Source organism: Gambusia affinis, linkage group LG08, assembly GCF_019740435.1.
Source record: "Gambusia affinis linkage group LG08, SWU_Gaff_1.0, whole genome shotgun sequence".
NCBI lineage: Eukaryota > Metazoa > Chordata > Actinopteri > Cyprinodontiformes > Poeciliidae > Gambusia > Gambusia affinis.
Window position 1 is genome coordinate 3,029,062 of NC_057875.1, and position 26,143 is coordinate 3,055,204.

General features: G+C 39.5%; 1 protein-coding gene across 5 annotated transcripts in view; it reads left to right on the forward strand.

Annotated features, from left to right (window-relative positions):
* znf423 (zinc finger protein 423) overlaps positions 1 to 26,143 on the forward strand; it is a 182,414-nt gene that overhangs the window by 53,828 nt on the left and 102,443 nt on the right. For all 5 annotated transcript variants that reach the window (XM_044125793.1, XM_044125794.1, XM_044125795.1 and 2 more), the window contains 2 exons: positions 24,309 to 24,486; positions 25,935 to 26,059. In XM_044125793.1, the coding sequence (XP_043981728.1) occupies positions 24,309 to 24,486; positions 25,935 to 26,059 (303 nt within the window). The remainder of the gene's footprint in view (positions 1 to 24,308; positions 24,487 to 25,934; positions 26,060 to 26,143) is intronic.

Consider the following 26,143-nt stretch of genomic DNA (forward strand, 5'->3'; position numbering starts at 1 on the left):
TCCCCTCTCAGCCCTCGTGCTCAGAGCCCCCAGTGTCTTCGTCCCGCCCCCCCGCTGAGTTCTCAAACTCCAAACTGACCACATCCCTTCCTCTCACCCTCTTCCACCCTTCCCCCACCGCCTCCCTCCATTCTCTCCCCATCATCCCTGCTCCCTGTGGAGCTGGCCCCAAAGCTCTGATCCCTTCCTCCATGCCCCTCAAAACTCCCCACTGTGCCCTCCGAAGTCACACACACACACACACGCACACACACACACACACACACACACACACACACACACACACGCACACACACACACACTCACTCTGTGGTAGCTGGCCCCAAACCAACCCTTCTCTACCTCCCCCCTCCTCTGTTTTTCCACTTTTTCTTTCTCTATTTTCCCCACCTCTCTCTCTCCCTCTCTCTCTCCCACACCCTGTTTGATGTTTTGGATTTGATATGCAGGATGTTTTTCTTTACTTCTTTGATTTAAATTTAAGAATAATCACATTGATTACGGTTTTAGGGAAATAATTGTAATCATATTTTTGAATCTGATTAACCTACACTCTGCAGAAACACAAAATCTTCCCAAGTATTGTTGGTCCAGTTTCTAAAGCAAATATCTTAGTACTCCTGAAATGAAACTAACTTAGAAGCAACTTTTTAACTTGTTTAGGTCAATAATTTTTGAATACAGATCAAATATTACCAGTTTCATTGGCAGATTTATTTGCTTTTAACAAGATATTTTTCATTTTAGTGCAGAAATCTTCCAGTGAAATTAGTATTTTTTTTTATTGACTATAATCAAGCTCCTAAATCCTGCTGAAAACTTGCTCACAAGTTGTATTATCTTAAGATATTTGCACAAGAAGCTGAGCAAAAATATGTGTTAAGATTTTGCGATATTTCAGTGTAGATGCAGGTTACAGGTCAGGATTGTGCAGCAAACTGCAGACTTCACTCTTCTTCCTCGCTACTTTCAAAGTAATCAAACAACCCCGACATGTTTGTTTTCTGTTTTATACAGTTAGAAATTATTGAAACTAATGAGATATTCCTGAGCAGATTCTGTTGAGACATTGAAGTTTTGTGCTCTGGATGTCAAGAACTGGGAGAAATAAGTAAATAGACGACGGGAGATCTGTCATTTTTCCATGTTTAGGTCCATAAACATTAATCTGACAGTGCAATCTTTATTTTCCATCCATCTCTTCTGATTTTTGGAGGTCGTTTCCTGAGGTGATAGATTTAAACTACAGATTTATTTCCCCCTAATAAAACATTACAGCTCCTGCTGCGATACAGGCCAGTTCTGGGTTTACTTTTAGTTGGACTTGCCAGCAGAACACTGCAAAAACAAAAACTCCTACTATGTTTTTCTGATTGACTTTCTCATGAAAATATTGTAGTGAACTTGAAATAAGACAAAACTAACTCAAAAGTAACTTTTCAGCAAGAGATGGGAGCTTGATTTGAGTTAATAATCCCTTAATATTGATGAAAAAGTTGTAGTTGAAAGTGAAATAATCTCTTATTCTTATTTTCTAATCATTTTGTAAATTTGCATTCTTTCATTGTCTTTCACTCTGCTGCTGTTATACCTGAATTTATCCACTGAAGGACAAAAAGGACATTTCTGTTTTCCTGTTGTGACCTAGGAACAGTTTGAAATCGGGGAGGTGAGGAGAAGAAAGTCTGTTTTTCCTCTTCTTCTTTCAACACATCTCTAATTTGTTTTTTGTGCTTACTTGTCTTGGACTAAAAGAGAAGAATTAGCTATTGTGCTAATTGCTGCATATTTACACTGCCATGAATTGTAGTAATGTTAATGCGCAATGTCCCAATCAAATCAATTAACTAAAAAATAAATGAGTGGAGAGGGATGAATAGATGAAAGTCAAGTTAGAAGTTTGAATTTACAAACAGGAACGTTTGTGGCGTTTTTGATATTTGAGTTCATATATAAATCAAAAACTAAAACAGCAAACCAGACCCTGATCATGATTCTCCCTAAGCCGTGTTTCACCGAAGCGATCCGGTTTCATTGATGATGACGTTTGAAAATCGACCTGCTCAGTTAATCATCTATCTTTGTCTTCCTGGAGGTAGCAGCAGAAAATTTCTCTTACTTCAACAATTTTTTAAAAAATTACAAACAAAACGCTTGCTTTGCAATTTTTGTAGTTTTTATTGTGAGCAAACTTTGGCCTTCTGTACTTCTTACTTTGATCCAAAGTGCAGGACGTTTCGCTCTCAACGATGCGGCGTGCTTTTTGTCCGACACAAAGGTGCATCCAGGTGGACATGCACGCTCACATGCACACTCACATGCACGCTCACATGCACACTCACATGCACGCTCACATGCACACTCACATGCACGCTCACGCGTCGGAGTGGCAGACATGGCAAAGGGCAGCGTACCGCAGGGAGAGGACCTATAATAGTTTTAACCCAGTGCTCAGGTGTGTCTCTCCTTTGTCCAGCCAAATGTCAGAGAAAAGCAGAACCAGGTGGGGAGGGGGCAGCAGAACATGGATGGGAACTTTCATCTCCACTGCAGGTGAAATTTTGATGTTTAAATCAGAATTTTATTTGGCGAACGGCTGATTTTTGCTTTTTACTGTCTACCCCGACGTTTCGCTCCGTTCTCTCCACTCCTGAACAGCTCCCTGGGGGACCAAGAGGGCCAAAACTCTGCCAGGACACACACACACACACCCACGCACTCACACACACCCATACACACACACACACTCACCCCCAAACTGACGTCAGCTGCTCCGGGCCTTCTCCCCTGGGTGCTACCAGAGCCCTTTGTTTCCAAACCCCCCTCTCCATCTCTCCTTCCACTCCTCCTCATGGCTCCCCCTGTCCTTTGTCCCTGGAAATAGCTGTCCTGCTTACTGCCTGATTGGAATTCACTTCACTCTGTGAAGTCACAGGGGAGGGCCTTTGTGTCCGTCATTATGTGTGCACATGCATGCAATTTTTTCTTTTTTTCATGATGATGAGGGCATCCATATTTCAGATGCATGTGTGGCTTATAAACACAGGCAGTTGCTGAGAAAGTCAGTAAACATTGTTCTGATCTGGAATCTGAAGTTCACGGAGAAAATATGTAAAAAAAAAAATAAAACAAGTATTTTCATAAATGAAATGTTTTATACAGGCTAACTTTTTCTAGTCCAGAAAATGGATCAATGTTTCCTTACAAGTTCAGAGATAATCATGAACTTTAGAGGGAATGTTTGGATCAATAAAACGTACTGAGATATGAGGCAAATTTATTTACACATTATATTCAAACATGAGGATATCCAAAATGATTTTTAGGACAGAAAGAGAAAAAATTTAATATACAGATAATAAAGGTGTAAATGAAGGAAATCTTTCAGTGTATTAGTCGGGTTGTTTGATTAAAAACTGATGAAACTTTTGTTTTCTGTTCTGATTTAAAGGAACCATCAGTTTCTGCACATCTCAGGTTTTCAGGGAGTTTGTTCCAGATCTTTTTACAAGGTCATTTAACCCAACTAAGTTTATGATACCTGCAGACTTCATTGAAATCTTTAACTCGGTTGTTTCAAGGGTTGCATGTTTTTCTGTCTAGCCCATGCAGTTTGAATTTTACAGTGACATCTTTAAGCAAAACCAGTTTTCTGCTTTAAATTTTCCGAATTTCACCACTCAGGAAAAATACAGGATATTTTGATTCTATTTCTGAGTAGGTTCTTGGCTGTAACTGAATTCATTTAAAGATTTTAGTGGTTCTGCGTCAGTAAAAACGTTTTGGGTCAAATCCTGTAGAGATTGAATTGTCACCTCAAAAGAAGTGGTTAGTAGAACGAGACAAATTACAAAACAACTCTTCCCAGAGAGTTAGAATCCAGTGAGAATCCTGAAAATACATTTTATTTTTCTGGTGCAAAACCACCTTCAAGATTCAGACAGATTCAAAACGTAAGCGCTGGTCATCTCAGCTCTCCAAACTGATGGACATTTTACTAAAACGTCCAGCGTCTAATGGTGTTAGCAAGAAAAAAAATGGCTTAAATGGGACCAATTATGCAAAATTCACATTTTGTAAATTTTTGTACTTCCATTTGGGTCTCAGCTTTCAGAAGAAGCTGAGACCCAAATTAAACATTAATTAATGTTTTTTGGTGTCTGGAAAATGAGTTGTTTCAAAAACCTTCCTGTTGTTGAGTTGATATTTGCTGGAAGCAACCAAAAGGACGTTCAAACAGTTTGGCGTTTGGCTCCATCAAACCTGAATCCTTCATATACCATCAAGTTCACCAGACGCCTGGTCATTAATCATTGATTTAATGCAGGTGTTTTGGAGCATTGATGTGTCTAAAAGCTGCAGGACAGTGGGATCCCTGATTGAGTCTTTTTCTTTTTAAAAGCAGCAGTGAATTCCTGAGTTTCTGTCACAGTTTTAAGTCTCTCCACCTGCAGATTTCAAAACTTCGCAGTAGTTATTCTGCTGTGTTTTTTTTTTTTTTTTTTTTTTTAAGTAACATTTTCCAAGCAGCCTCCTTTTCATTGTGTTTTCTGGCTGTGTGTTTTTGTGTTCATGCATTTTTCTGCTCCCAGCAAGAATCCAAGTATTGGGGTTAAGGAACAAGAGAATTCCTCCTGCGTGGTCCCTCTTTTCCTCCCCTTCCTCCCCATCTCCGACTCTCCCCTCCGTCTTTGTCTCTCTCCCTCTCTCTCTTTCTCTCTCTCGGCCTCACCCCTGCAAGTGGGATGTCTTAAAATATTAACCGATCTGCTCCTCTTTTTTTTTTTTTTTTCTTTTCCAGATATGATAGAAAACATACTTGTGAATAAGTCAGGAGCAGAGCTTGCTGGGGAGAGCAGCAAGACGGATAAACAACATAAGACAAACAACACCACAGAAGAAATGGGGAAGGAGAAAAGAGGCGGAGGGCTTTACAGCCTTCCATCAGCTTATCCTCCAAAACCACTTTTATTTAGTGGCTTTTCCCGTTTTTCTCTCGTTTTGCGTTTATTTTCTTCATGCTAATGAGAGCCGCTTTGTTCGCTCAGGTGGCTCTGAGTGTCGGTGGGACAGTTTGGTTCTGTGGCGGCATTTGTGGGGGTATTTGGGTTTCCCTCCTCCTGCAGGCTGCCAAGCAGTGCGGCCTGCGAACCAGCAGATAAAACAACGTTTGTGAAGTCAAGAAGCGCACAGTTTTGTGTTCAGAGATTTGCAGTCGGACGTGTTTGCAGTGCATGTGGGTGTTTAGTGTGTGTGTCCTTTGAGAATAGTTTGTGTGGTGGTGGGGGTGACAGTGACAGCTGCAGAGGGGGCCGGGAGGGCTGACTGCTCGCCGCCTGATAACGGGGGGGAATTGCATCAGAGACACAAGAAGAAGAAGAAGAAGAGTGATAATTCTGCAGTGCAACATGAACGCCCTCAGACTTCACGTCTGAAGCGTTGAGGGAAAGCGAGACGTCAGGACAGGAACGCTGTTCAGGTCGGAACCATAAAATGTCCCAGAAGTTATCGCAACCGTTTGCATGTGATGTAATAATGCAAGAACTCTTTCTCAAATATGGATAAACTTTAAATTCTAATGAACATTAACATTAAATAGTAGTAGTAGTATTTAGCATAGTCAGAAAAAAAATAATCAAAGTTATATACAAATAAAATACATTTAAAACAAAAACAAACAAAGCAAAAGAAGAACAGCAGTTAGGAGTGGGTGAAAGTATGAGCTTATTTTTACAGCCACCCCTCTAATATCCAATAAATTACTATTCATGTTGGTTTTAACAGCCTTTATCCAAAATAAATAAACAAAACAACAGAAACAACAAACCAAAGCGCCAGACTGAAGACTTTTATCTCCCATTTTGGTAGAAAAAGAGAAAAACTCATTTATCATACCATTAATTGATTGCCTTCCTGTGCAATTCCACTCAAATAAAATCTCACTTCACAGCCTGGGATTTCTCCCTTTCACTTGGATTCCCTCTGGTCGATTTTTGACCAACCAATCAGTGAACAGAAGGAGAAGTTGTGAACAGTGACATTCATTTCCTGCCTCTAGATTTTAGTGAAGGAAGTGAACGAAGACGTTCAATCTGTGTTTTCTACTCTTTCAAATATTTAGTTAACATTAACAGCCGCCTCATTCAGATCGGCACTTTTCTCTGGTTGTTTACATCACAGGTAATTTCTGCTAAGCTTCAAAGCGTTGCATGTCATGAATAAATGTTAGCGATTTGGGTAAAAATGAAAAACTCCACGCCTCCAGGAAGCAATCGATTCTCAATAACCGAGAACCCAAATCATCTGGACAGAACAAACAGCGACTGGTTTTTATCAGGTTTGGACACGGAGATGAAGATCTTCACCTGCTCTTCTGTTCACACAACAAATCTCGAATCAGATTTTTTTTCCCCTGAAATCCAGTTTTTTTTCTTGCATGGTTTTTTATACTAGTTAAAGCTGCAGTATGTAACTTTTATAAAATATATGTTTTTTTTTTTTTACATATTTATATAATATGAGACAAATAACCTGTGGAAAGCTGGACCTCTTCCGCCTCTTTCCTGAACTGCTATTGTAGTCTGAAGAAATGCACCAAAAACAACCAATCAGAGCCAGGAGGCGGATCTTACCGCTGTCAATCATCCTCATGTACTCACAGACATCAGTGGCTATGCTAACCAGACTCAGCATTCACAACAGACTCTTTGTAGTTATTGCACAACGGAGCTTTCTGTTTAGTTATTTGCCCAAATTTTTCATATCCGTGCTATTTGAAAAGACATTACAGCAATGTAGAGTGAGTATTGATTTTCATAAAAGCTGTGTGCCAGATTCTGTAATCCCATGTTGTTCTTCAGTTTAAAAGTCCTTATTGGCATCTCAGCGTTCCAAACTTTCTTCTAATTGCCGATCCCATTTTTGCATTTTTCCTCTGGTATTCCCACATATTGTCTTTGGTGATCAGCTCCAAGTATTTGAAGTTTCAAAGGCCATGATTCAATCAATCAATCAATCAAACTTTATTTGTATAGCACATTTCAGCAGCAAGGCCTTTCAAAGTGCTTCACATCAAATCAAACACAAAAACACAATGCAACATAGAATCAACATCAATAACCCTAATAGCTCCCATCCACAGTTTCTCTATCAGACTTATGATAGGCTGAGCCTCTTACTGAAACTTTAATCTGACTTCAAAGTCAAGTTAAAAGATTAATTTAAACCTAAATCCACCAGATGTATGAATAGTTTTGGGTTAAACTGAATGTAACTCTACAGGCAGAATAATGAGCTTGTTAGTAATTTGGAAAATAATGTGTAATACGTTCAAACTTGTGCACCAGACTGCACATAAAATCATAGTTAATCCATTTAATTCCTCTAAACCTAAACCTTTCCACTCACAACAAATCAACTTTAGTTGCAGTTTTTGTAAGTTTTTATTATAGGTCCTTTAAAATCCTTCAGGTTTTGCTTTATGGAAATGATTTTTGGACAGATTTCAGTGTTTATGGTGAGTTGCTTGTTTGGAAGATCAAGTGTCTTTGTTTGGAGCTGCAGCCTGTAGGATGTGATGCTTCTTATATTCTCATTTGTTTGCATTGCAGAACACACTCAGTCTACATGCACAGGTTGCTACACTTCCTAAAATGCTCTAAAATGTTTTACTCTGTTCTTTTTTCTAAACTAAAACTGTCATGAAGCAGGTTTTGTTCAGGAACGTCGGGTTGCAGGAATTTGCATGACAAAAACTCATCCCATGCAGCTGAAGTGAAACCATTTCCCATTAAATCCATTCCTGCAGCCTGATATATTTCTCCTCATCTTTCCTGATGTAACATCAGCCCCCACCACTCCTTAATTATTCATATTTTAGTAATACAATCCAAGTTAGCAGTTCAAACATTAGTACATAATAAAACTCCCGAGGCTTCGCTTTTAATTTAATTCCTCCGTTTAAATTAATTTTGGGGCATGCTTGTGCATTTAGCTTGTTCCTCCGCAGAGGGGGAGGAACAGCGGTGTGGGTGGGGTGGGTAGAGGAGATGGAAGAGACGGAGGAATCGGCTGAGGGAGACAAATCTCCTTCAGGTGGAATAGGAGCAGCAGCAGCAGTGCAGGTGTTTGTGCATGAATGATACTGGAGAAAAAAATCCAGACAGAGAATAAAAAAGCTTTAAAACAAAATCAGTCACTTAAACAGACACGGCTAAAAGCATCGCCGCCATACTTACATGTTCATTACATGCTTCATCCTTCAGTTATATGAAGCATTTTCAAGTTATGGCATCAGGTTTTAGTAAAACTTTTAAACCTTCATCGTATAAAGAGTTGTGTTTGTATTAAGGCAGATCTCTGTTATACTGTGAATTGGTCTTGATCCATAGTTCTCAAAGCTCTATTTGTCTTTAACTGTTCTTATCCTGGGCTGCACAGTGGCGCAGTTGGTAGAGCTGTTGCCTTGCAGCAAGAAGGTCCTGGGTTCGATTCCCGGCCCGGGGTCTTTCTGCATGGAGTTTGCATGTTCTCCCTGTGCATGGTGGGTTCTCTCCGGGTTCTCCGGCTTCCTCCCACAGTCCAAAAACATGACTGTCAGGTTAATTGGTTTCTCTAAATTCTCCCTAGGTATGAGTGTGTGTGTGCATGGTTGTTTGTCTTGTAAGTCTTTGTGTTGCCCTGCGACAGACTGGCGACCTGTCCAGGGTGTACCCCGCCTCTCGCCCGGAACGCAGCTGGAGAGGAACCAGCAACCCTCCCGACCCCATTTAGGGAAGAAAGGTGTAAAGAAAATGGATGGATGGATGGATGGATGTTCTTATCCTTTTTTTGTTTTTATCTTCCACCAGTTCTGTTCGTGAACTTGAATGACTGCATGCTGTGCTGAGTTTTCAAAAATTAGAAAACAGGTTGTCCAAATATAGAAATATTCTCAAAAATGGGATAAAAGGAACTTCATAGAAGACCTAAAACTGGATCTGAGAGACGCTTCAATGTTCAACTGATCATTGTGATCTAATAAAACCTACCAGCTCTTATTAGACATGATTTTATGTGTGCAAACCTCATTTAGACAGATTAAAGTACCTTTTGACATACGATATAAGTATATTTGATGCTAGAGCTATGGAATAACATCACATTATTACCATCTATTGCTTGGGTTTAAACATTGACAGAGATATCAGATTCAATAGCAGTAGATTAGGGCTTGATTTTATTTTTCAGATTATCTTTTGTGTTATTCTGACAGTTTTAACAAAGTGACTGATTCTGTTTTAAAACTGACAAAAAAACATAAAAAGTTACCTTCTGCAGCTTTAATGTGGGTTTAACATGAAATTTTGAGTGGAAAAACTTTTTGTAAATATAAAAGACTATCGAAATTTATTTAGGTGAATTTTATAAATCTTCATGGGAAATTAAGTCAAAATAGACAGATTTTTGATAAGCTAATATTTGCTAAATTCAGCTAATTTCAAGCAAGACAATGTAGGCAAACATTTAGCTAAGCTAAGTTGAGCTAATTAGATGGTAAGAAACGATAAATTATTATAAACAAAGCTAACTTAAAGCAACATAAGCTAGCATACATCAATGCCTTGTTTATGTTTATGTAGGCTAAGCTAATGTCAGTTATTAAACTACTGGGCATCTTGTATCTGCTATTACCCAGAGATGTGAAAATAATTAAGGGTTTGAATGTAGATCTTCCCAAAACTAAAACAAATTAAGTTACATTTTTAGCTACATTTAAAATGTATTTAACCCCACTGTAATGAGGCTACACTATGCTAAGCTAAAACAAGCTAAGCTAAACTAGCTGTTTTAAATCATAACAACATTTCACTCTTTTTCTGTTTCAAGGATGATTCTTGGTGTTTCTGGGTAAAAAAGTGAACTTAGTCCAACACTACTACTGATTTTGTTACAGTATTTCTGTCTGTTTCAAAATTAAAAAAGAGATATATGATTTTGTATGCTAAGTTTTCAGTTAGCAGCTAACCTTGCTGGAGCTAAAATTCTATTTAGACAGTATCATATTTCAGATTTTTTATGTCTGCCATTCAGATAACAAAAACAAACAAAAAAAAAAAACAGGCTTTTTGCCAGACTGCTGGCAACAAAGAGCCTAAAAATCCAACCTATACTCAGTTCTTTGCTAAATTATAAATGCGTCGACACAGCAGTGGTTCATCCCTGGAGCTAAGAAACCTTTTTGTACCTGAATGATTCAGAGGTCAAAATAGAAAATAAGATTTGGCTGCTTAAAAGGAAAAAAGGATTTGTAGCTTCTCCATTTGCATGGAGAGGCTGTGATCTTCTCTATTCCAACCTTTCCTGCTATATGTTGATGTGCCTCTGGGCAAGGCATTTCAGTTAATCTGCATATTTTTGTGCAAACATTGACTATTGAGTAGAAATCAGTTATTTCCATTCACAGTTCCTCTGTCTAAAAAATACTGTACCCTGACATTAATGTCTGAAAGAGTTTATATTCCGATATGTCAGATTTTAGCTACCAGTTCTCAGGTGTTTCCATTTATCCGCTGTGTCTCGTTTTACCAGACGTCCTGTGGTCTGTTCATGTTCCTGTTCATTTGTGGTTTCGTTTATTTTTCTTATGTAAACGTTGCGGTGAAGAGAAAGGAGTGTGTTTTTGTCTGCGTGGCGTTTTAGCCTAAAAACCTTGCTATGTTCCCCAACCACATGCCTGCCCTACCTGTGCGCACACAGAATTGCAGCTTGAAGGTTGCTAGTTGTATTTACAGGACCCCCTGGTCTTACTCTTGCTCCGTCCTGTCGACCTCTCCTCCTTTGATCTTGCTTCTTGTCACACACAGATTTTTTCCTCCAACTAAATCCACCTTTGTTTCTTTCTTTCCACCCCTCCCAGTGTGCTTTAGCGCTCCTTTTTGTTGCAGACACTGTGGGGTCTTTAATTCACTTGAGCCTCTTTTCTGGCTTGTTTGCCTCAAAACCCCTGCTTCTCCTGCAACATATTGATCCCAACATTTAGGAATATTCCCCTCTTGACTTACCCTAACACTGGAATTAAAGCTGAAAACATTGCAACATACAGTGAAATGTTTGTAATGTTGTTGCACTAAATGAAAGCATAAAATTTTGCCGGATTTTTGTTTATTACTAGCAGGGAGATGAAGGGACATTTGAGGTTTTGTAAAAAAGCAGAAGAAATACAACATATAACATTAAAAATTAAATTTGGCGTACAAAAGATTTTAAAATAACATTAAAAAAATATAAATATATCAAAAAATTTAATAAAAATCTATACCATACGAAATAAAATTTGAGGTAGAAAAATAAATATTAATAAAAAAGAAAGTGATAAAATAAAAAGAATAAAAATATCAAAATTAAATAAAGAAAATAAGTATATATAAAAAATAAATGGTGATTTAAATTTATTTTAATTAATGAAATAAAATGAATAAAAAATGAGCATTTTATTTAAAATAGAAATATATAGAACAAAAATAAGCTGCATTTAATATTCATACATTTTACCAAGAAATGCAACAAGATTCAACTTTATTTTGCACTTAAAATGTAAGACGAAATAGCACAAAGTCACAGTGATAGCTGATGGTATTAAGTTACAGCTCTTTTGCATCACAGATTTAAAAATCTTCAAAGCAGTGAAGATTTGGATGCATCTGTAGCACTTTAACATAATGCTGCAGCTGGTTTAGTTCAGGCTTCTTACTATCTTGTCCATCGTAGCATCTTATTCACAAATCAAACAGCGCTTAAGCAAACATCCAGTTTCCACCGACAGTTATTCTCTCTTCTACAACATTTATTGACACGCAATACTGAGGAACTCCTTCATACTGCATGCACACAGATTACTGTAATCAGGGATCAAACATTAGAGTTATGATGTTTAATTTACTATTGCTGCATGTTTCAGAGCTGTAAGAGTCACATTTGGCTTTAATTTAAACGCCATTGCTCCATATTTGCAGGTCAGCATTCACAGATTTTTCTGCTGAACTTGAATTTAAATTATTATTCATGTTTTTTTGTGTATTTTGGGAAGATGAAATACATTAGTTTTCTTTGGCTCTGATTGGCTCTGCACTTTAAGAGGAAGACTGTTAGATTCTGTGGTACGCTGCAAAAACACAAAACATTACCAAGTACTTTAGGTTTAGTTTCTGCTGCAAATATTTTAGTACACTTGAAATAAGACAAAACTAACTGACAGGTGAGGCATTAGTGAGATATAGGATCTTGTTTTAGGTCAAAAATTCCTTAATATTGATTATAAAGTACTAGCTTCACTGGGAGATTATTTCACTTATAGCAAAACATTTTTCTTATCCTGTAAGTGAATTAATTTGCCAATGGAATAAATATTAAGGAATTATCAAACTAAAGATCCGACATCGTGCTACAGAAGTTACTAATAAGTAAATTTTGTCTTAATTCAAGTGTCCTGAGATATTTGCATTAGAAACGAGACCTAAAGCACTTGGTAATGTTTTGTGTTTTTGCAGTGTAGTTGTAAGATGATTTCCACTGTCCATATTAATGTATATTAAGGCATATTGGCACTATTAATATAGCCAGTTATTGTGTGGAAATCCAAGTGTTTTTAACCTTGGCTGAGCTTTTTAATGGCTCCTGATCTTAGAAATGTTTCTGACCCATACGGTGCGGCCCGGTTTGTGCTCTCCAGAGGAACCTCCCTGGTTCTGCCTGCTTATTTTTGCTGTAGTTGTCATTATTTCGTGCCTGTGAGTGTTTATGCAGATTACTTTCTGGATGCTGCGTGCATCCCAATGTGCGTTCTCCCTCTCCATGCCTCCTGCCGTCTGTGCCTCTAATCCCTGAGTGTGTCAGTAATGGCAGGTCCAGGTGTTCTGCACCGCTCCGTACCGCCCCCGGGGGACGTCTCTTCCATGTGTGTGTGCATGTTCTCCTCTCATCAGGGGGTTTAGGAGCTGTGAGTGAGGGGGCTGTCCAGGATTCCGTCCTCCAGAAGGGAAGGGAGGGAAGGGGGAACGTTATGCTGGAGGTACCCGCCTCTCACAGCTTGCTCTCGGGCCTCCCTTGGGTCCCAGACCCCCCTCTACTGGTCTCCCCCGGGACTTCAGCAGCCTCATTGCCCCGCTTGTCTCTTTCCCCCTCTCGTTTTCTCTCCTGATCTCCGCTCAGATCCAGCTCTTGCTGCTGCACTGCAAAAACTCAAAAGTATTTTTGGTCGAGTTTCTTTTACAAAAATCTTAAAATACGACAAAACTAACTTGCAAGCAACTTTTCAGTGAGATATAAGAATAGACCTGTCGCAATAAGTAATTAATGATGTAACCACATGATAAATTCAAAGAAACTGAATAATTTTGATTTGTATGATTTATCGTTTTTCTCTTTTCTCTTTCTACCAAAACCTGGATGATAAAAGTCTTCAGTCTGGTTCTTTGGTCTCAACTGGCTACTTTTTTGAAAGACAATAATTCATTTATTTGTTGTTTCTGTGTTGTTGTTTTTTTTGTTAGTTTATTTTGAATATTTAAAATGTCTTCCAGTTCCAGTGTTAAATGTTCATTAGAATTTAAAGTTCATTGACCTTTGAGAACTGCGATGGACTGGAGAGCTGTCCAGGGTGACTCCGCCTCTAGCCCGAAGTGTCTCGCTGGAAATGATCTGTGAGAATGTGCTCTTGCATTATTACTTAACCATTACCATTTTATTACTTGGAAATGGCCTCAAAACAAAAATATTATCGTTTATGGCGGTAACTTCAGGGACAGTTTGTCTATAACTTTTTCACCAATATTAAGGAATCGTTTATTTAAAACAAGCTCCTATGTTGTCCTGAAAAGTTAGTTTTGTCTCATTTCAAGTCTACTTGCATATTTTCCCTAGAAACTGGATCAAAATTACTTGGTAAGTCTTTGCAGTGTATGGAGCAGAAATGTTTTGAACTGGGATGAAAGATTCTGGATGTTTCGATCGGATGGGAGCAATCAACTCCCAGTAATTAAAAAAATGCTTCTTTTAATGAAAATTTGAAATAATTCTGTCTTGAATCGCTCTGTAGTTTGCAGTTTGCATCCATGTCTTTTTACCATGAACCTATTTGTAATCAGGACAGGAATCAGACTTTGTTCCATAACTGGTAGAACCATTTTCCTTTAAATTCAACCTAAAGCCTCATTTTAAATCCACTTTACAAGATTTCGTGTTTTTGCCGTGTGCAGTCGACCTGCTGAAACAAACACGGCCTTTGCAGGTTTTGCAGCTCGACTTAAAACCTGTAAAGAAAAATATTTACCTGCTGATGATGGTGTGTTTCTCCTCAGAACAACAAGCTGCAGCTGCTTCACTTATTTATAAATCCCACGCCCGCGTAGGTGAAGACGAGTGTGTTAATGCCGTTTCATTCATCCATCAGAACCATTTCTCACAGAGAAAATGTGTTTTAAAACAGTCTAAACAATCATTACCAGCACATATAACGCTAAGAAGCGAACCAGCGCCTGGTAATTCTAACTGTGAGTGCTTTCGCAGAGAAGTGGGAGCTTTAATAGCTGGAAAACGCCTCAGACGTGTGTGTCCGCTGGATGTGCACTGTGTGTGTGTGTGTGTGTGTGGGTGCACTGTGTGTGTGTGTGACTCGGGTGAACGTGTTTCTGGGTTAGTGAGGGGTCTGCTCGTCCAGCAAACCTCATTCTTATAAATAGATGATGTAGCCGGCGGCGTGCACACAATGGGATGGCTGCTGAGTGTGTGTGTGGTGTGTGTGTGTGTGTGTTGGCATGATGTTGTTGTTTATTTAACACTCCTACCTGACAGCTGGTTCTCGTTTCTCAGCGAACAAACAGCAGAAACAAAGACGGACAGAAGCAGAGAGAGGGATAGGTGGGAATAAGTTGCCACATAGGGATTTGAACTAGCAACCTTTGTAGGTTTAGCTGCAGCGACTCATGTTTGGTGGATTTACAGAGGAAGACGGCAGAGAGGAAGAGTCTGTTTAAAACCTGATGAGGGGAAACAGATGTCCGCTTTGTATTTTAGTGAGTAATTTGCATGCAGAGATGGAAATACTTTGGACTTTGTTGGGTTTGTGTGTCTGAATTTTGTTTTCTTTAGTTTATTCACTGTTGAAATTGGTGCGGCTGAGATTGGAAATGAATGAAAAATGAAGCTGCGTTTGGAAATCACAGGAGAAAGATGGAAAGGTCCTCAAGACGAGACGGTCCGTTTCCATTACAAATGTCCTGAAAACGTTTTTGATATTCTGCTAGTGCCAAAACAAACAAACAAACAAACAGAATTTTGCAATTATAATGTTTACATTAAATAAGACATGCACTTAAAATCATTAAAAATCATTTCTAGTTCCTCTGGCAGAATATTTCTCTCATGGGAAATACTAGGAAAGTAGAAACTTTCCAAGTGTCATAATGATCATTTTGCACTGCAAAACACAAATTCTTACCAAGTATTTTTGGTGTAGTTTCTAGTGCAAATATCTTTGTACATTTGAAAGGAGTCGAAACTAATCAATCAGTCCCTCCAGTTTCTTGAGAATTATGATGGAAATTCATGGAAAATCAACAAATCCTCGCACTTGTTTTGCGCTGATAAATAATTGGAACTTTATTGCATATTTTTCTCAAAAATTGTCAAAACCTTTCTTACTTCTAATACACACCTGCTTCAGACTTAATTAATGTCAGATTATAGTCCAAAATCTATACATCAAGCAATAAAAAGTTACATTTACTGTCATAAATAAGTGCAAATATTGCAAATATTTCCAAATTAGTGCCACAAACACTTGGATTTTTATTGAAAAAGATTACTAAAAGAATAAGGAAATCATGGAGGGACTGAAAAGATCTTCTAATAAAATCATTTGATTTTAAGGATTCATTGATATTTTAACAGTTTTGTGAACAGGTTGGCACAACTGGCCCTTTAAGATCTTGATTTGGCCCAAAACCAAAATGAGTTTGACACTCATGTTTATGTCAATAATCCCTAATATTGATAAAACAGTAAAATTTTCACTGGCAGATTATTTCGTTTGTAAAACAGGAAAGATGTCTTGTTATAAGTAAAATTGAACTTTTCATCAATATCAAACACTATTTGATTTAAAACAGGCTCCTATTTCCTGCTGAAAAGTTAATGTCTTATTTCAATACTCAGATATTTGCACTTGTCATTTTCTTAATCGTTGCAGGTTTTAAAACCGATTTTGCAGCTTCTCGTGTTCTCTTCCTTGTTAAAACTTTTGTATTTTTTGTTTTGATATGTCAGGACAAACTTGTCATCTGTCTGCCCACCTCCATCCTTAGCCCCCTGCCCCTAACCTTCTGCCCTCCAACACATTTTGCACGCACACACAAGCCCACTCCGGCCATATGGTGCAGTTGGCGCCCAAAAGCAGCCGGACCCATTCCCAGGGCAGGAGGTGAGGGTCCCTGCAGTCTGCACAGAGTGTACCAATGCATGTGTTCGCCTCCTCGAGGGCCCGGGCCCCGGCCCCGGCCAGCCTGCCGCATCACTGATCTCTCACTTATTTATTTTTTCTGCACTTGTCCCGACGGACTGCCTCCCGTCTGAGCTGCAGCAGAGGATTCTGGAGTCCTCCAGAGTCGTGTTTGTGAACCGTTTCACCCCGTGCAAAACCTCACTGTGAATGCATGTGGCGTTCATTCGAAACCATCCCTAGATAGAACTAGGGTTCAACTCCATTTACTTATATAGAGCCAATTCAGTGCAAAAGTATTTCAGTTAATTTCAGTTCCATCATTTACATTCAAACAGAACAGTATGCTCAATTTATTATTCAAAGTAGTTTAAAGTATCTTAGGATTAACTAAGCCAATCTTAACCATATGCTTTATCAAAAAGAAAAGTTTGAGCCTGCACTGCAAAAACACAAAATCTTACCAAGTCTTGATTGTCTAGTTTTCTACTACAAATGACTTGGAATAATTGAAATCAGAAAAACTTAAAGGTAACTTTTCAGAGCTTGTTGTAAGTCATTGATTCCGTAATATTGATGAAAAAAGTTCCAGTGGCAGATTATTTAACTTAAAACTTGGAAAAATGTCTTATGAGCAAAATAATCTGACTTACAAAAAACTAGTACTTTTTTATTTTGATCAGTAGTTAGTGACTTACAGCCAGCTCCTAAATCTTGCTGAAAAGCTACTTGAAAGTTAGTTTGGTTTTATTTCAGGTTTTCTACCAGATTTTTACTAGAAAACTTGGGAACATGTTGGGTTTTTATAGTGTAGTCTTAAAATTAGATAGGGGTTTCTTCCTCACTGACTAAAACTGGGAGCTGATAACTAAAGGATCTACTTTTAGAAACCAGCAGTAAACCTGCAGCCTGAGAGCGACGCTCTGTTAGGAACCAGTCAGATGCAAGATGAGTCTGATTCTATACGTTGTTCTTCATATGGACTCTGCAGCAGAATGAATTCGCATCCCTCTGCAGCAGCAGAGAGACGACACAACAGGTAGTTTCAGCCAAACAATACGACTTGTCAAAGAAGCCGTCCTACTGCGCCGGTTTCATTATGCATGGCAACCAATAAGCTGCTCTTAGCTTTCTGGTTGCCATGTGAACTCATGGTAATCAGTCGGCCAGGTAGGGATCATTCTTCTGTTTTCTCGTCAGTTCTCTGTGTGCAGCATTTGGAAAAAACCTCGGAGTGTTTCGGTGCAACGAGAGCCGATGGGTGGCTCATTATTCCTGTCATTTATTGTCACTGGTGGGAGATGACTTTGGTTACATCTCCTTTGTTATTTTGCATCAAACAGAAATAAGAGCCTTCAAACACTCTCTTAGAAATAAAGATTTCCAGTAGCAGCTCTTTAAATTCAAAGAGCTGTAATTTTGCAATATATTAAGGAGGCTTTTCAGCGTGAAGCTCAACAGAAGGAGGCACTATATGGATACTTTATCCCTTTTTATTCAGTATTGAACATTAAATTTTCCCCTTTTACGTGTTTGCATGTGCAAGTCTGTGCATAACAGTGAAAGCCAGAATGAAGCCAAGGGTGGAAGTTGTTTTTCTGCCCCCTGTGGCGAGTCTGGGGCTGCATGTGTGCACGCCTGGGGCAGCCTGGGGCCATCGGAGGGAGCCTGGGGAGCAGAGGGAAGGAGGGATGAGGCTCTGGTGAACGGAGGGATGGAAGGTCAGCAGGGGTCTTTCAGGGAAAGGTGCCCGTCTGGGCCGAAGGCCAAGCAGAAAGGTGGGATGGAGAGTTGGATGGATCAGGCGCGGAGGAGGAGGATTAAAATAAGATCTGACATGATGCCTTTAAAATGACGGAGGTTTTGCTTTAACCTAAAATTTCAGCTTAATCGTTGTAGCGGTTCATTGCACGTTTACAGCGCTCTTCGTTTAGGTTGTTAATTGAGATGTTGCAGCACATAGCTGCAGGTTGCCGGCAGTTTTAACTTTTGTAGCAGCAGCTCTGGGACGGAAAAACCTTTTTGCTGCAACCAGCTGAGCTCCTTTGATTCAAACATCAAAGCAACAGAGAGGAAACATGACATAGATAGACGGTGTTTCCATTCCAGGCGCTTTGCAGACAACGCTATCCTGATGTTCAGCTTCAGACCGGCACTCAGGCGAACTCAGAGAGGCGATACAATCCTGAGCATGTCTGTTTTTGAAGCTTCTACCTTGCCTGAAAAATTTATTCAAATACCTGGAATATTTCCACATTTTGTCACATTACAACAAAAATCAGAGTGTATTTTGTTGGGTTTTAGGTATTGCATCAATGGAACTGGGGAAGAAGATGATGCATGCATGCATTTGCATCATTACTTTTAACGTTATATTAAATTAGTAACCAGAGTCCAATAGGATGTAATTCAATGTTTTCAAGTCTTGTTTAATTTGGGACCAAAATTTCAACATTTGCTACATTTTTAGCTGCTGTGGTTCTCTTTCGCACTGTGTCAAATGAATCTAATTGAGATGAAAACAATTGAAAAAAAATCTGTTCCCCTCCTCGCCTGTAGGGGCACCGCACCAAGAACAACTGAAGGAAATGACATAAAAACCTCTGATGAAGACACAGTGGGTTTCCTTAAACAAAAATGGAGTGGCATCAGATTTGAGGGATTGTTGGGTTTCTCTTTCGTCTTTGGTAGAAAACAACAAGTCATTTCTTCCACTAGGTTAGCATGTTTGGTTTTGGTTCTGTTTACCCAGAATGCCCTGCGCTGTAGTCCACTATATTAGGAGCGGTCTCCACTCTGATTAGCGTTCACATATGGATTCCCACCACACCAGAGTTCGATTAGCATTCACACTTCCCCAAATGAACCGGACTTTCTGCACAGACGGACTGGAGTTGGATGAAAGCGGATGAAAGCGGATGAAAGCGGATGAAAGCGGACTAAACCTCAATATTTCTTCTATTTTCCAAAGGTGCACTACTTTGTTTTGTTGTAGCTGATAAAATCTTGGTAAAAGTCGCTGCAGTTTCTGGGTTCAATACAACAAAATGTGTGTCGGCTTTTGACGTTATGGCAGGTGGAGCTAAAGGATCGACTGATCAGCAGCGTGTGGGGCTGTTTCCTCCACGTGTTGCCTCGCTGTCTCGCCTATTAGAGACTCTGTGTGTGTGTGTGTGTGAGTGCGTGGGGGCGTGTAGGCGTGTGCGTGTGTGTGTGTGTGTGTATTGTTTCAGGTAGAGGCAGGCGGTCCGTTCTTTTTTATCCTCGACCCCTGGCTCTCTCTTCTTCTCTCCTCTTTTATCCCCCCCTCATCTTTCCCTCTTTTTTCCGAGTTCAGAGTCCGTCCATCTGGAGCGTCTCCCCCTCTTTCCCTCTTCTCCTCTTTTCTCCCCCCCTCCCTCGGTCCCATCCAGGCCGAGACGACGGGGGTGAAGGCCAGAAACTGCCGGAGACGTGGCGATACGGAGGGCGAGACGTGGATGCTGTAATGAGTAGCAACATGAAAGATGACGGAGGGAGGGAAGAAGATGAAGCGGGAAGGGAGTGGTTGAGTTTTCAGAAGAACAGAAACAGGAGGAGGAGGGGGGACAGAGCTTCATTTTCCCAACACTTTCTCCCGCTAACCCATCCATCAGCGCTCCTCCTGGAGGACCCTTCTCTAATTTAACTTTTCATTGAGCTTTTTCCCGCTCCCCCCTCCTCCCGGCCCTCCAGTGTCTCCCAGTTTGCCGTCCGGCCTTGTCTTGCCAGGTCCCCTCGCGGCCGACCGACAAAGGCGCCGTTAAAAAGCCGTGTGATCCTCCATTTTAGCGCCAGCCACGCTAGTCAGAGGATTAGGCCTCTTTAATGACGCTAATCTCCCTCCCCTCCAACCCACCAACCCGCTCTCCCCCAAATCTCTGCAGGCCGATTCTGCTGCCTCTTCACCCCATTTCCCACCTCGGAGAACCTTGAGCTTCCCGTAACGATCCAGATTTCTCTCTTCTTGTGTTCCGTCTTTAGGAATTTCTGATATTCCTTCTGTTTGAGTCAGTTGGAGTTTAAACACTTCCACCTTGTCATGCAGCCAGCAGGGGGTGTCTGGATCGACCTTTTATAGACAATTTTTACTGTTGCGCCGCCTTTTCTCTGTGCAGGTGCTTCATTTACTGGTTTCACTTTGTTGCAGCTGGTGAAATTTACCATTTCACTGTAAAAACACCAAATCCTACCAAGTATTTTTGTTCTAGTTTCTGGTGCAAATATCTTAAGTTTTATCTCATTTCAAGTTTACTAACTGACAAGTAACTTTTCAGCAAGATATAGGAGCTTGTTTTTGGTCAATGATTCCTTAATATAGAAAAAAAGTACCGGTACTAGTTATAAATGAAATAATGGGAAAAAAGTATTGTTTCACTATAATGACAATATGGAACAATGTCTTGTTCCACTTGCAGATTATTTCAGATACACTGCAAAAACACAAAATCTTTCCGAGTATTTTTGATCCAGTTTTATAGTGAAAATATCAGTTTGTTTTATTTCAAGTGTACTAACTTCAAATAACTTTTTAGCTGTTTTATTATCTTGTTTTAAGTCAACAATCCCTTAATATTGATGAAAAAGTCCTTCCAGGGGAATGAGACATTTTTCCATATTGTATCCTTGCTAAAATAAATCCTAAGACATTTTGACAAAAGATGATTTAAACAAAACTAATTAGTTTGGGGGAAAAAAAGATGCCATTATGCCATTATTTTAGAAAAATGTCTTGTTCCGCTGGCAGATTATTTCATTTGTAACTAGGATTTTTTTTCAATAATAGCAGAAAAGTTACTAACTTACAAGTAACTTTTCAGCAAAATATATTAGCTTGTTTTAAGTTAAACAAGCTAATATATTTTGCTAAATAGTTACTTTTAAGTTAGTTTTGTCTTATTTCAAGTGCACTAATATATTTGCACTTTAAACCAGACCAAGATACTTGGTAAGATTTTTTGTTTTTGCAGTTTACCATTGGGTCAGATTTCTCTCTGAAGGTGAAGTTAAGCTCTGGATTTGACTGGGCCATTGCAGCACCTGGGTTTTCTTTTTCTGCAGCCATTTTGTTGCAGGTTTTCTGCTGTATTTTGTATTTATCTTGTTGACCCAGTTTGGGCAAATCGGCAGCTGTTACACAGATGGCCTCTCTTTGCCTCAAAGGTGTTTTTTTGTTTTTGTTTTTTTTTTTAAAAGAAATTAGCGATAGCGGTACTGTTCACCTTCCAGGACAGAAAGAAACTGCTGCTTGCATCTTGGTGCCATTTTCTACACCAGTTCCTAACTTTGCTGTTTTGGCGTCAAAGACAACCATCACAGTAGCAGGCAGGTGGTCATAATGTTTTGCTAGATTTCTGTTTAATTAAAGGGGATCTATTCATATTTTGCATATTTTTATGCTTCCATTTTGTCTCAACAGCTTTTAAAAAGAGCTCAAGCCCTTTTAAAAAAACACCCAGCAACTATTTGGCAGTAAGTTTCTGTTTTTTGGTGCCTGGGCAATGAGTTGTTTCAAAAACTTTCCAAATGTGGAGTTACAATTGATGGGAAATGCCCGTCACCTAGCAACCGCAGTTCCAGCTCATTTGGTCAGTTGGTGTAACCGCTGTACAATGGCTGCTGGAAAGGAGAAGTGTTTTATTGTTGACTTTCCATGCAGAAATCACTTCCTGCATTATTCTCGATTGTGCAGGAGTCTCCACTTTTCAAATATGTGTGGTTGTATAATTGTGCATCTGTTTGCAGCCATTTTCACTTGTGAGTGTAAACGTTGAGTTGAAGGGCGTGGCCAGCAGCTTGTTTGGATTTAAAGTGACAGGAGGACCTAATGACCCAAAATGGGCAGAACTGAGCAGACTGAAATCTCCTCATCGAAGAATGACTTTGTGTAAAAAAATGTAATGAACATGTTTTATATAGACCATAGACCTATCCTGACCTGTTTAAGGAAGCCTGATGGGTCACCTTTAATGTTGATTTAGTGACTGGAGTCGAAGCACGCCCCCATCATCGGCCCTCCACTTCCATGTTTAGATGTTTGCTGTGATTCAGTGAATTTATTTTAGAGCCTTGCTTTAAGGCTTCATGTTTGTGTTCCTTTAGTCTGATTTTTGAGCTCAGTGCCCCCTGCAGAGTTTTATTTGCTCATCCCAGTGCCTTCATTTCACCCACCATATTTTAATCAAACAAATCTGTTTTTGTCGCCTCTCTGCACGCTGTGATGCAGCTTCCACTGAAACTTCACTGTGAAAACACAAAATATTACCAAATATGTTTGATCTGGTTTTAGTTCAACTATCGTAGTACACTTGAATTAAGATACAAAAATAACCTACAATTAACTTTTTAGCAAGATATAGAAGCTTGTTTTAAGTCAATAATTTCTTAATATTGAACTGAAATAATCTGCCATTATAATTAGTAATTTTTTTATTAATATTAAGGAATTATTTTCTTAAAACCATATATCTTGCTGAAAAGTAACTTATTAGTAATTTTTTGTTATTTTAAGTGTAATAGGATATTTACTTTAGAAACTAAATAAAAATACTTGGCAAGATTTTGTGTTTTTGCAGTGTTGCAATATTTAGTACATAAGACAAAGCAATTTTTCTGCAAGATATAGAAGATTGTCAATAATTCCAAATTATTGATAAAAAAGTATTAGTCATAAGTAAAATAATCTGCCAATATTATAATATGTAATATGGCAAAATGTCTTGTTCCGCTGGCAGATTATTTCACTAATGTCAAGTAATTTTTCAATATTATAGGATTATTGACCTAGAAGCTCCGATATCTTGCTGAAAAGTGACTTCTAAGTATTTTTTTTGTGTTATAAAATATTAGCAGTAGAATTTAGACAAAAAAAATACTTGGTTAGATTTTGTTTTTGCAGTGTTCTCTGCTTCTCTTCTGTCTAATCTGACATTTCCTCCTTTCTCCGTTATGCCTCTCCAGCGTTTCTCCCTTTTTTATTTGTTTTCTGGCTTCACTGATGCGACTCTCAGATAACGCAGACGCTGCTCTCCTTTACATTTTCCAGTAGAACGTTAAATATCTTCGCCGCTCTGCTGCGGAGCACACAAAGAGCAACAGAACAATATCAAGCATAATTCAGCCCGCTCTTTTGTTGCATCCAATCCATTCTGAAGTGTCTATTAAAGGAGCTCTGGCCTTTCTGTCGCCTCCGTGCACGACTACGCCGGAGGGGGGGAGAGAGAGAAAGAGAGGAAAAAAAGAGCAGTGCATAATCTGGTATGTCTGACAGATAAAGGGAGCGAGTATCGCCATCTTTCCGCTCTGTTCTCCTCATCTCCTAATCGTTTTTCTGACGTTTCAATCTGCCAAGGCCCTAATGAAAATATGATGAGGCGGATCTGCGGTCCTCGGGGACGGAAGGGAGGGATGGAGCGAGGGATGGCTGCAGAGGGAGGATGAAGGGAGAGAAAATACACTCTGTCCTTATTTCCGGGCTCCGGTGGGGATACATAGTTCTTGGAGCTTTCTATTTAGATGTTGCCACTGCAGGAGCGCATCTCTCTCCCTCTCTTTCTCTTCCTCTCTTTATCTCTGCCATCCTCATTTTTTTATGTATATTTATGTATGAATGTTTGTGTGTGACTAGGATAAATGTGTTTATTTTTTGATTATATCCTCCTATGAACTCCCACAGGCTTCTCCCTTTTGCCATCCAAGAAACATAAGACTTCTCCTTAATCATCCCACTTCGCCCTGCTTTACCCTCACTTTTCCTCTTTTTTACGATCCCGCAGCTGTGAGTTAAAATACGCCTCCCCTCCCTTCTTCCCTCTAGATGGCGACGATGACCCCGCCGGATTGTCCTGGGTGCCCTCCTCGCCCTCCAGCAAGGACGTGGCGTCGCCCTCCCAGATGCCCGACGGCTGCTGCGACCTGGGCATGGCCACCGGCGGCGAGGAGGAGGGCGGCGCCGGCCTGCCGTACCCCTGCCAGTTCTGTGACAAATCCTTCAGGTATCTCCTCCACATCTGGATCCCACTCATGAATATCTGGCTGCTCATAAATAAGCTGCAGCCGCTTCGCTGTTATTTCCATAATAAAGTGGAACGCTAAGGCAACAGTAAAGGGAATGAGGTGAATACATTTCTCACCAGCGTCTCCGGAGACTCAGTCAAGAGCCATTTTAAGAACAGCTGTCTTACACACACTCCAGAGTCATCATCATTATTATTCCCTGTATTAATCGTTCTGCCGAGCTCACCTCCTTCTGTCATTCTTCAACACTCACACCCTTGTTCTGCCGCGCAGAAGCATCTAAACCCCTTCAAGTTCTCGCACATTTAATGACATGTAATGGATTTTACTAGGATTTAATCTGACACATAAACTCATAAGAATTCTATATTTTCAATTTATCTGCTTAAAAAACATACAAATAAACGAGGTGTGAATTTGCATGCAGCCCTGCTTACTTGAATACCCTTAAAGGAAATCAAGTGTAAATTTAAGTACAGCTGTGGAAGAGGATCAGGGACACTGAAAAAACTAATTCAGACTCTCATCTTGTAAAATCAAAAGCAAAAATTCTGGGAAAAAAAAGTCAGAATTCCGAGATTAAAGAATGAATTCTTAAAAAAATTACTTTAATCTCAGTAGTCTGAGAATTTAAAAAAAAAGCAATTCTGAACTTAATCTCAGAATAAAAAGAAATTAGAAATCTGAGGTTAAAGTGACAATTCTGAGATTTTTTTGAGTGTCTCTAATCCTCTTCTGTAAACTGCTGTTCTGTGAACGTTATTAGAGTTTATTGTGAAGCTTTCAGCAGATTTGAGTTATAAAACAATGTTCCAAGCTTTGAACATTTAAATGAATCAGCCAAAAGACTCATGGGAACTCTGGAAGAGCTGCAGAGATCCACCGCTCAGGTGGAAGATAACTATTTGTTTTACACGCCACAAACCTTTACTCTGTCAGCCCCTCCAGGATGTTTTATTGTAATCAAAATCACAGATTTTATGGCTTTATTCTAGAAATATTTGCAAGAAATTTTCTCATTATATCCCTTCCAAAAAATACTGATTTGAACTTAAAGAACTTAAATAGCTTGACTTTTGTTACTCACCAAATTGATTCCGAATGAAATCTGGACACCAAGTTAGGCTGAGGCAGCAGTGTTAGTAGAAGTAAGTAACACTGCCACCTGTAGGTGGGAGGTAGCATCACTTAATCGCAATGTTTTTGACTATTTTTGCAGAAAATTAGGAATAAACTCCAAATTATGCTTTAGATCTGTTGATTTTTGGTGAATTTTTGTGATAAAGGAATCGCAAAAAACTGGAGGGATTGATTTCTAGAAATCTACTAAAAGGCTTTACTGGTTTTCCAAATTAAGTAGGAACATTTAGTTTCAGTGTTTTGGTTTATGTTAGCTGAAATAACACCTGGTTCTGTCCACTTCCAGCCGCCTCAGCTACCTGAAGCGACACGAGCAGATCCACAGCGACAAGCTGCCTTTCAAGTGCACGTTCTGCAGCCGCCTGTTTAAACACAAGAGGAGCAGAGACCGCCATGTGAAGCTCCACACAGGTTCGTTCAAACGTCTCTGCAGGTCATTACTCCCTCAGCCTGGTTCTCTTCTCTTATTGGCTGAAGATCCGTCATCAGGTGAAC